Below are 11,752 nucleotides of genomic sequence, written 5' to 3' on the forward strand. Positions count from 1 at the left end.
CCAAGCTCTATCATGCTAAGATAAGCCCAAGTCATATACCCGGGGTTTGTCAAGTGAATTGTGGTGTGGATGGTTACGGAAGTTCATTGGGCCTACGTGGAGTCAAAATTATGGAAGACTTTGGGTTGCTTGTGAGCTTAAAAGTCCAAGCCAATAACCTTTGAATTCCATGTGGGTAAGTTTGAGAGAGCAAGCCTAGTTTCTTCCTTTCCCTAGCAAGCTAACCAATTTAGTTAGGAAGGAACCAAGCCTTGAGCCTTAGAGTCACATGAAAGTCTAGCAAGACATGTAGTTGATGAAAAGCAAACATTCCCTTCCTAGCTTACGCAGAAGACCAACGCATGAAAGCCAAAAGATGCATTACCAAAAGTATTGCCTATAAAAAACTGACCCGGGAAAACAACACCTTGGGAAGGAGTCAAAATGGAGTCTTCACGTGAGCGGCTGCGTTTAGCTGTCTTACACCAAAAGGAAATGTTACCGTTAGGTCAGGAGAAAGGGGAGAGAAGACCAAGCCACAAATAGAGATTCCTTAGGAACCCTAGAAAGGAATCATTAACCTACAAAAGAGGTATCAGAAGACATTAGAAACAGGGGAACATCATAACGCATGAGAGAGTTCAAACATTAGAGAGAGAAACACAAAACCATCTTTCTACAACCTTAGAGTTTTCCTCCAGACTTCCTTCAACCCTTTCAGTCAAGGAAAATCTCTTTATAACCTAGAAAGCCCAGATTATCAAACCTAGACCACCATACAACCATGCCAACTCTTTCTATCTCTCATGCCAAACTGATGAACTTCTAGCTTCCACACCATGTCTCACTTGAGCAAACCATTATTTGCTTAATCATGCTATCTTTGAGTCATTGATCTAACCCGAATATTTCTTAAAACAAGCTAACTCTTTCGAGATATTTCATGACTTGGTACGAAACCGAGCCAAGGGAGACAAGAAGACGTTCTCAATGCCCAAGTCCCCCTTGACCTCAAAATCCCCCAACAACCTTCTTTTCCTTCCTAAAGTTCCGGGCTAGATATTTTAAAACATGGGCTTTTAACGGATAAAATGACATATAGATTATAAAGTATTAGAACGTATTGAAACCATGGGGAACAAGTGTTGAACAAGTCTCTTACAGTTTATTAGAAAAATAAAATGTAAAATAAAAATGATTTATTTTTTGTCTAAGTGAAAGTCGTGCCCTAGGTTTGAATAAGGCCGTGAAGCCATTGATTGAAACCTCAATCCCGACTACGATCTTAACGATGATATTGTCTCCTTCGACATCTACGGCCCTCTCAACCCTCCCGCTGTCAACACCATCGTCGCGGATCTCGAGGCAGAGGATTCCGAGGCCGCTACTACCATCGCAGATTCTTCTCATTTTGATGGCGTCAAGGTTGTCTGATCATTTTCCTGGACGTTCTATTTTTAGTTGAACTTATATGATATTTGAAGAATTCGAAGAATCCGAATGGAAGAAATCCGGAGAGGATCCTGTTCCTATAATTATATACACATGAATACCTAATAAACATGCCCTAACCGTAGTCTACCTAATTGGGCAACCGGTTATAACTTATGTTGGTGTCACTCATGTCACATATTAAAGTAAAATTATCAAAAATAGAAAAATAAATAAACCAGCTGTCTTGTTCGATTTTTCTTATGATTGTCATAGACTCATATTTGATTATTCCACAACTTGCATTACATGGCAACAAAAAGTCTTCCACATGGAGGACCCCTCAAAATGCACAAGACACAAGACTCCAGAAATCGTACACTATTCAGCCGACGTACCAAACGATGGTTGCTGAAAACAAGAGAGTCACATTTTCTCTCGGAAAAAGAGCACCTACGTAGCTAATCAGCATATCAATGGCTTCTTCAAGTTTACAAAAGTGAAATAGCAATGGAGCATGTTGGCTGGAGTTCAAGACAAGATGATCCAATAACTGGGAAGGGTGCTCATGAGCACGCTGCAGGAGACACCGAGGTAGGCGACACACGCATGGATCCTATACTATACAGGTATGCAACGATGTCTAAATCAGGAGTAACTTTACAGTGTATCTACCGCTGTCAAGAGTTTATATGGGCCCTGCGCACAACTTGTTTTGCCGGAGCCACATGTGCGATACCTATATGTAATATTCCTGATCAAATAGTATCGCTGGTCCTAAGTAGTGAAAACAAAGTAAGCACCCGTGGGAACACGGTACTTCACCTTGCTGCAAATACAGGCCACATGCAGCTTATCCAACTAATTACCCTAAATTTTCCGGGGCTTGTCCGCAAACAAAATGATGATGGAGAACTTCCACTTCATGTAGCTGCATCCGCTAGCTATATGTCCGCAGTTCGTTGTTTGGTTGACACGGCTCAAGGTAATACGTTTAATGAAAAGGACGGGAGAGGGAACACTGCGTTGCATGTCGCTGTGGAAAATAATCACCAAGATGTGGCTACGTTTTTTGTCGGCAAAGATGGATCCACGTCGCATTCTACAAATAACTCCAGTAAGACTCCCTTGTGCATGGCCGCTGAAACTGCCAATCTTGAACTCGTTAAAGCAATGGTAGCCAACACGCCAAATAGCATAGCAGACGATAATTCTGGTAATTTTTGGCAAGGATCGAACAGCAGCTTCATTCTTCGTAGTGCGATCATATGGAGGAAAAAGGGTAAATATTAAGCATTTGCAGTTACCTTTTTTCTTTTTGGTATACTCGTGAGTACTTTTTGTTTTTGGTACATACAGCTGGTAATGAGTATTCTTTTTAAATTTTGGCATGGGGTACATATATAGCAAAAGGTGGACTCAAGAAAATTAATGCGGTGTTCGTGTTGGCCATGCTTATGTTATGCACTCTCATCAGTCCACTCTTCTTGCTGGCGGGGGTTGTATGCTGGATGTATTTTAAGCGTATAGTTTCTCAATAGTGGCTGCCCAGAACCAACAGAAAGAAGTATACAAGTATGGCTCTGTCCTTGCCATTTTCATGTCATCAGCATATAATATTGTAGTCAATAATATTGCTTGCTTTGTGGGAATGAGCAAAATTTTCCTACTCAATTGCACATACCATTGGAGCAGGAGCAACGTTTTATCTATGTGGCTCATCAATATCATTTTCTTACACTGTTGGAGATGCTCTAACTCTCTGTCATATGGCATTATGACAATTTACCTTTCGTTTATTTCTTTATTCATAAGTACTTATTCCTGACAGAGTTGCTTCTAAAATGCATATGCTGTAGATCTTCTAGAGACGATATTGAGCAAAATGGATTCAGCTGATCTAATCAATTCAAAGGACCAAGAGTGGATGACTCCTCTTACACTTGCGGCTTGTATAGGTAACTTTGTGGCGGTACGCGTATTGTTACACAAATTTACTGGATTGGCATACAAAGGTGACGAAAATCAGCTCCTTCCCATACATGTGGCGTCCAAAAAAGGCCATTGGGGGGTTGTCGAAGAGTTTCTCAATCATTGCCCCGACTTGAGGGAGTCATGTGATGGTGAAGGCCGGAATATTCTTCATGTTACGGCCGCGCATGGAAGAGTTAATGTTGTCCGATATATTATTGGAAAGCGCAATCTTCAAGTGCTTAGCAAGCAAAGAGATCAAAGTGGAAATACCCCTCTACATATAGCCGTCCAAAATTGGCTGTTGAATAATTGGCCAAGTGGCCAAGTGGACAAATGTCCAAGAAAACTTTAGGTGATTAAACAAAACAAAAGAAAAAAGTGGACAACACATTCCTTGTTTTGGGGAGAAAAAAAGGGAAAAGATGTTTTGTTGTCTTCAACACCCGTGGGTGTTGGTTCAAATAAAGAGAGAAGAAGTAGAGAGCTTATTTTCGGTTGAGAAAAAAGAAGAGAGAAAAGAGAGCTTTTCTTCAGAGAGCAAGGGAGAGTTGCAGAGAAAAAGGGAGAGTTGCAGAGAGCCTAAAACAGAAGAAGAAAGTTGTTGCTTCAATTGGTTAGTAATCATCCACCGAAGTAGTTGTTGTTGTAATAGCTTTGAGCTATATGTATAGAGAAGAAATTATTCATTATATTTCTTTCTCTATTTGTTTCTTTGGTGTGTGAGAGCTATTGGGTGTATTGGGCTTTTGGGTTGTGAGATTGCCAACACTTTGTAAACTCCCATTTGGTTGATAGTGGATATTGGGTGAGCTCCTACTGCTCCGAGGACGTACTCCAGTTACACTGACTGTGGAGGAACCTCGTTAAAATCTTTGTGTCTTTAATATTTTGTTCTTGCATTTTCATTTGATAAATTTCCTGTGGGCTAGCTTGAGTTGGTTCCAAAAGATTTTGGTGCTATCCTAGCACAACAATTGGTATCAGAGCACTGGTTGCTCTTGGGTACTGTCTAATTGCCAAAAATGTCAGACGGGCAAGATGAGAATCCTTTTGGAAGCAGCTCCGAATTTGCAAGAACTACGGTGCAAAATGCAAAGTTCGAAGTTGAAAAGTTTGATGGCACAAACAACTTTGGGATGTGGCAATGTGAGGTCAAAGATGTGTTGGCTCAACAAGATCTACTTGCCGCTTTGGGAGAGAAGCCGGAAGCTATGTCGAAGCCGGAATGAGAGAAATTAAATTTGTGGGCTTGCTCTTCAATTCGGTTGTGCCTTGCAAAAAATCAGAAGTATTTTGTGATGCGGGAGTCATTGGCAAGTGTGTTGTGGCAAAAATTGGAAGACAAGTATATGACGAAGAGTGCAGAGAACCGGCTACACTTGAAGAAAAAGCTCTACCGCTTCCAATACAAAGAAGGTACAAAAATGATTAGACACCTTGATGCTTTTAATAAGTTGATTGCCGACTTGTTAAATTTAGATGAGGATATTAAGGATGAAGATAAGGCCTTAATATTGTTGAATTCCTTGCCGGACTCTTATGAGCATTTTGTTACCACTATTATGCATGGTAAAGAAACTGTGAAATTTGAAGATGTATCAAATGCCTTGATGAATTATGAAATGAGGCATAGAGATAAAAATCATGATAGTACCTCGGAAGCTTTATTTGTTAGAGGTAGATCATCGGAGAGAAGATCATCTTCTAGTAGGAAAAAATCACAGTCTCGACCTAGAGGAAACTCTAAAGGTAGAAAACCTTTGGAAAGGGATGAATGTGCCTTTTGTCGTAATAAGGGCCATTGGAAGAAAGATTGTCCTAAATTGAAGACCAAAGGTAAAGAAAGTTCTGAAGCTAATGTTGCTGAAGTTGAAATAGATTTTCCTGATTTTGCTTTAACCACTTCCTCATCATTTGATTGTGCTAATAAGTGGGTGTTGGATACGGGTTGTACTCATCATATGACTCCTCACAAGGATTGGTTTTCAAGCTTGAAAGAGTTTGATGGCAGTGTTGTGTTCATGGGAGATGACAATCCTTGCACAACAAAAGGGATTGGTACAGTTCGTTTGAAGTTGCATGATGGCATGGTTAAAGAGTTGACAGGTGTTCGGTATGTACCGAATTTGAAGAAAAATCTTATTTCTTTGGGAACTTTGGAAGCCAAGGGCTTCAGGTTTCATTCAGATGGGCAGACATTGAAGGTGACTTATGGTGCACTTGTTGTGATGAAAGCTCCTCGATGTGGCCATTTGTATTTATTGCAAGGAAGCACTGTGACAGGTGAAGCATCTGTAGTCTCAGAAAATATGGGCACATCCGATTCTGATACTACTAGATTGTGGCGTATGAGATTAGGCCATGCCGGTGAGAAAGCTCTACAAGGGCTTGTGAAACAAGGTCTTCTAAAAGGTGCCACGACTTGTAAGCTTGATTTCTGTGAGCATTGTGTCTTGGGGAAGCAAACTAGAGTGAAGTTTGGTACTGCTGTACATCAGACGAAGGACATTCTTGATTATGTGCATTCGGATGTTTGGGGTCCTACAAAGACTCCCTCTTTGAGTGGTAGACATTGGTTTGTGACCTTTGTTGATGATTATTCAAGAAGGTCTTGGGTCTACACTATGAAGCACAAGAGTGAGGTGTTGAGCATTTTCTTGGGTTGGAAGAAAATGGTTGAGAACCAGACTGGGAGAAAGATTAAGATTTTGAGATCGGATAATGGTGGTGAATACACATCCGACCTTTTCTTTAAAGTTTGCAAAGAGGAAGGGATTGTGAGACATTTTAGTGTCCGGGGAACTCCACAACAAAATGGAGTTGCAGAAAGATTGAATCAAACCTTGCTTGAGAAGGTTAGATGCATGTTGTCTCAGACGGGTTTGAGCAAGTCGTTTTGGGCAGAGGCAGTTACTTATGCATGTCACATCATCAACCGATTACCCTCAGCTGTTGTTCAGGGTAAGACGCCAATGGAGGTATGGACTGGAAAACCTTCTAATGATTATGATTATATTCGTATTTTTGGTTCACCTGCTTATTTTCATGTAACTGAAAATAAACTTGATCCTAAAGCCAAAAAGGCTATCTTTCTTGGTTTTAGTAGTGGTGTCAAAGGTTACAGGTTATGGTGCCCGGAGATGAAGAAACTTGTAATCAGCAGAGATGTGACATTTGATGAAGAAAATATGTTCAGAGACTCTGAAAAGAATGTGAAAGATGTCCAACAAGTGGAGCTTGAGAAAGTTGCCTCTAGTACTTCAAATCCTATTTCCGTTGATGTCGAAGCCACTACAAGTGAAGAAGTGGGAGACCATGAGGATGTTGAAGAAGTTGAACTTGAAGATTCTATTCAAGTTGAAGAGCAAGTTTCACCTCAAGAGTCTATTGCCAAGAACAGAGGAAAAAGACAAATTACCAAGCCAGCTCGGTATAGTGACTATGTTGCTTTTGCTCTTCCTATTATCACTGATGAGATTCCATCCAATTTTGAGGAAGCCATTGAGAGTGAGGAAAAGGAGAAGTGGTGCAATGCCATGGGTGATGAGATGAATTCTCTCTTGAAGAACAAGACTTGGGAGTTAGCTAAATTGCCTAAGGGTAAGAAAGCTATTGGTTGTAAATGGGTGTATGCCAAGAAAGAAAATGCTGATGAGAAAAGCAATGTAAGATTCAAAGCAAGATTAGTTGCTAAAGGGTATGCACAAAAGGAAGGCATTGATTACAATGAATTTTTTTCTCCAGTTGTGAAGCACTCATCAATTCGCATTATGTTAGCTCTTGTTGCACAATATGATCTTGAGCTTGTGCAACTCGATGTGAAGACGGCTTTCCTACATGGTGATTTGAATGAAGAGATCTATATGTGTCAACCGGATGGGTATAAAGTGAAAGGGAAAGAGAATTTGTTTTGCAAGTTGAAGAAATCACTTTATGGCTTGAAGCAATCTCCAAGACAATGGTATTTGAGGTTTGATAAATTTATGAGAGGCCAAAATTATTCTAGAAGTCAATATGATCATTGTGTGTACTTCAAGAAGTTGCAAGATGGGTTTTTCATTTATTTATTGATATATGTTGATGATATGTTGATTGCCTCAAAGAATATCGAAGAGATTGAGAAATTGAAGAAGCAAATGAAGAATGAGTTCGAGATGAAGGATCTTGGTGAAGCAAAGAAGATCCTTGGCATGGAGATCACTAGAGACAGAGAGAAAGGTTTGGTATGCTTGAATCAAAGACAATACCTTGAGAAGTTGATTCGGAAGTTTGGAGTTCATGATTCAACCAAACCGGTTAGTACCCCTTTGGCTCCTCATTTTAAATTAAGTTCTCTACAGTGTCCTAAAACTGATAAAGAGAAGCTGCAAATGAAAGATATACCATATGCAAATTTGGTTGGTAGTTTGATGTATGCAATGGTATGCTCTAGACCGGATATTGCTCATGCAGTTGGCATGGTGAGTCGATATATGCATAATCCAGGTAAAGAGCATTGGCAAGCAGCTAAATGGATATTGAGATATCTCCATGGTACTCGAGACGTTGGTTTATGCTTTGAGAGAGATGACTTTAGTATTGGTCATTTTGCAGTTGGTTATGTTGATTCAGATTATGCAGGTGATCTAGATGGAAGGAAGTCTACTACAGGCTATGTGTTTACTATGGCTAAAGGGCCAGTTTGTTGGAGGTCCATTTTGCAGTCGTCTGTTGCTTTGTCTACTACAGAGGCTGAATATATGGCAGTTGCTGAAGCTATAAAGGAGGCCATTTGGATACATGGGCTGATTAGAGATTTGGGGGTTGATCAGAAGCAGGTGGAGGTGCATTGTGATAGTCAGAGTGCCATTTATTTGGCTAAGTATCAGGTTCATCATGCGAGGACCAAGCACATAGATGTGCGTTATCACTTTGTTCGTGAAGTTGTTGGTGAAGGAGAAATCATTCTCCAGAAGATTCCAACTAAAGACAACCCCGCTGATATGTTGACTAAGGTTGTTGGTGTAGCCAAGTTTGTTCATTGCTTGAACTTGGCTCACATTTTGCCTATATAAAGAAGGCGTTGAGCAGTAGGAGTTTTGGAGCATTTGGCTCGGCATGAGTTGTTCTCTTGCTAGTGATTGGGAGTGATGTTGTGTGTTAATTGTGTTGTTTGGCGTATCATGGCGTTTTTCGGAATTTGGCCAAGGTGGAGATTGTTGAATAATTGGCCAAGTGGACAAATGTCCAAGAAAACTTTAGGTGATTAAACAAAACAAAAGAAAAAAGTGGACAACACATTCCTTGTTTTGGGGAGAAAAAAAGGGAAAAGATGTTTTGTTGTCTTCAACACCCGTGGGTGTTGGTTCAAATAAAGAGAGAAGAAGTAGAGAGCTTATTTTCGGTTGAGAAAAAAGAAGAGAGAAAAGAGAGCTTTTCTTCAGAGATCAAGGGAGAGTTGCAGAGAAAAAGGGAGAGTTGGAGAGAGCCTAAAACAGAAGAAGAAAGTTGTTGCTTCAATTGGTTAGTAATCATCCACCAAAGTAGTTGTTGTTGTAATAGCTTTGAGTTATATGTATAGAGAAGAAATTATTCATTATATTTCTTTCTCTATTTGTTTCTTTGGTGTGTGAGAGCTATTGGGTGTATTGGGCTTTTGGGTTGTGAGATTGCCAACACTTTGTAAACTCCCATTTGGTTGATAGTGGATTATTGGGTGAGCTCCTACTGCTCCGAGGACGTACTCCAGTTACACTGACTGTGGAGGAACCTCGTTAAAATCTTTGTGTCTTTAATATTTTGTTCTTGCATTTTCATTTGATAAATTTCCTGTGGGCTAGCTTGAGTTGGTTCCAAAAGATTTTGGTGCTATCCTAGCACAACACTGGCATCCTAAGATTGTCATAATTCTTTCCCTCTTCCATGCGTATGAGAGAGCCAATTTAAATAGTTTGAACAATGCAGGTATGACGGCATTGGACCTTGTAGAGAAGACCGAGGTAGATAAAGAGATGTTCCTTCGGAGAGTACGTAATTTCTCAACGCATCTTTCCTGTTAGTTTCCTTTACCTACACAGCGTGACACTACAACTACCTACAAGTATGTCGTACATAGGAGAGAATTCTAAAACGTAATTAATTAACCAGATGTATATGTATCCCCTTCTTGCCCCTCTCATTGCATATGAGAGTGATAAAGAGGGGAGGATATCCTGATTACACACGATTTTTCCCTGCAGCAGCTAACCCTTATGGCCTTTATTTTAATAATCGTTTCTCTTGTTTGTCATGCATGATGATCAACATATTGATAACAACTTGGTCAAGAACTGAAACTTTCGTTTTTCTTGCAGAAACTGACACTTATGGCCTTGAACTTTGCTAATGCTCCACGATCTGAAGAGCTAACAGCCGCCAAAGCAAGGCTAGTGATAGAGGATTCTGTTCTGAAGTCTTTGCACAATTCTGATAACTTAATGTTTTCGAAAGAGAGTGTCAATACTCTCCTATTGGTGTCAACGCTGGTGGTTGGTATAACGTTTGTTCAAGGCTTCACAATACCAGGTGGATACAGTAGCTCTGGAAATGATGTGGGCACCCCAATTTTTCTTACGCATAGCCTATTCAAAATTTTCTTGATATGCAATACCGTGGCGATGTGCGGCTCCATTACCGCTTCAATTGCCCTTACGTGGGCACAAACGCATGACCCTAATATAATCTATGCTGCCATGAGATTTACCTTACCGGTGCTAGGTGTGACGCTTACCATGTTGTCCTCGTCATTCCTAGCTGGTGTTGCACTGACAGTGTATCACGTTTTATGGCTTCGCATCTTTGTTTATGCCATGGGATTTTTCTTCACGGTCTTCATAGTAGGGCTCCTTGCTCCTCTCATGGATGTTCCAGTTTCCTACGTACCTGGCCCAACACGCGCCTTCTTATTCTTAGCTTTTATCTATTGATGTTTATAAGCGGATATAATTTCGACGATGATTGGTCTAATAGATGGAGTTTGTAGAATTTCAATCAAAATTTGTGGTAAGTGTTGAAGATGGAACCAGTCGTTTATCCTGTATTACTACCAACCTTTTCTTTTCTTGTAATAACTACATTTCTCTAGATAATACCACTACTTCCAACTTCCACTACATTTCGTTAATCGCTGGGAATTTCTATCATGCATCTCGACATTAGATTATTATTGAACAAAGTCTCAAATTTGGATTAATGTAATATTAAGATCATGAATAGAACTTCAATAAGTTTGCTTAGATGGTAAACTCCAAATCCTAATGAACCTTGTAATAGTTTCGAGAATATTTATTACGCTTATTTATTTTTTTTGGTAAAATATTAGGCTTATTTATTTATTGCCCCTAAAATTGTCCTTTGGTCTCACTTTATCCCTTGAAACAAGATTTGTCTTACTTTAACCCTTGAAAATGCCAAAATCGAGCCATTTCACCCATTTACTTCCACGCTGGTAGCGATTTGGCAGTTTAGAGGTTTAGGGCAGTCTGGAAATTTCATATTTCGTCAACCACAATACCTCATCGCTACTAGCATGGTATGAAATGCCCAGAATGCTCTTCCATTTAATGTCCGTGAGACAGAACTGATGAAAATAGGGTGAAATAGCTCAATTTAGACAGTTTTGGAGGAGAAAGTGGGACTAAAAGACAATTTTAAGGGGCAAATCTATAAATAAACCTATTTATTATTGATCTTTGATGAACTATTAGATGAAGTTATTTGTACTTAATATTGTTGAAACCAGAGATCTCAAGTTCCTTTCCTTAAGTTTTGTAAGCAGAAATTTATGTTTGTAGCTTATAAATGTAAGTTATATATGTCTTAAGTTTTGTTTGAAGTCTTGCTATTGAAAACATATATGTATCTTTTAATTTTTCGGCTTATCAAAAAACTGTCATGTAGTGTTTTCATTTCATTTAAATCATAACACATGTATCTGTTTTTTTAATTAGCATATCATACTATAACCAAAAGCTGACTTGACCTACCTTGATCGTAAAATAGAAGTGAAATATGAAAAAAATTGGATCCATACCTTCACCAAATGATTCTCAATTCATGTCAAAACTTGATATACATTTTAGGGTTTTAGGGCTAACTACATTTCACACCCGTTTTGAAAAATACCTCAAACTTAAATGGTATAAGATGTATTCTACATTAAAGAGGAACATTGTGTAAGTTTTTTACGAGTAACACTATGTGTCAGTGTCTTTTATTTTTGGTACAAAGTAGAAACAAAATTATCTCATTGTTCTTGGACCGATTGGTTTCACGGCTCCATGTATTCTAACCATGATTTATGAAGAAATAATTTAGTCGGAAACAAGCCCATCAATCATTTCCAGCCCAT

General features: G+C 39.3%; 1 protein-coding gene across 4 annotated transcripts; it reads left to right on the forward strand.

Moving 5' to 3' along the window:
• Window positions 1-1,831: 1,831 nt before the first annotated feature.
• Window positions 1,832-10,514, forward strand: LOC148698172 (protein ACCELERATED CELL DEATH 6-like). Of its 4 annotated transcripts, none has more exons than XM_088691433.1 (4): window positions 2,849-2,985; window positions 3,242-3,677; window positions 9,247-9,389; window positions 9,717-10,514. In XM_088691433.1, exons 2-4 carry the CDS (start codon window positions 3,296-3,298, stop codon window positions 10,326-10,328), a joined length of 1,137 nt encoding a protein of 378 aa, XP_088547559.1. In that variant the 5' UTR covers window positions 2,849-2,985; window positions 3,242-3,295; the 3' UTR covers window positions 10,329-10,514. The 4 variants fall into 4 exon arrangements, with proteins under 4 accessions (XP_088547561.1, XP_088547560.1, XP_088547559.1 ...); XM_088691432.1 differs by having other exon boundaries at window positions 2,860-2,985; window positions 3,270-3,677; XM_088691435.1 differs by lacking the exons at window positions 9,247-9,389; window positions 9,717-10,514 and adding an exon at window positions 1,832-2,692 and having other exon boundaries at window positions 2,818-2,985; window positions 3,242-3,373.
• Window positions 10,515-11,752: the final 1,238 nt, after the last annotated feature.

The sequence above is a fragment of the Pyrus communis genome, chromosome 3 (genome assembly GCF_041283825.1).
Source record: "Pyrus communis isolate YQ-2024b chromosome 3, ASM4128382v1, whole genome shotgun sequence".
Classification (NCBI taxonomy): domain Eukaryota; kingdom Viridiplantae; phylum Streptophyta; class Magnoliopsida; order Rosales; family Rosaceae; genus Pyrus; species Pyrus communis.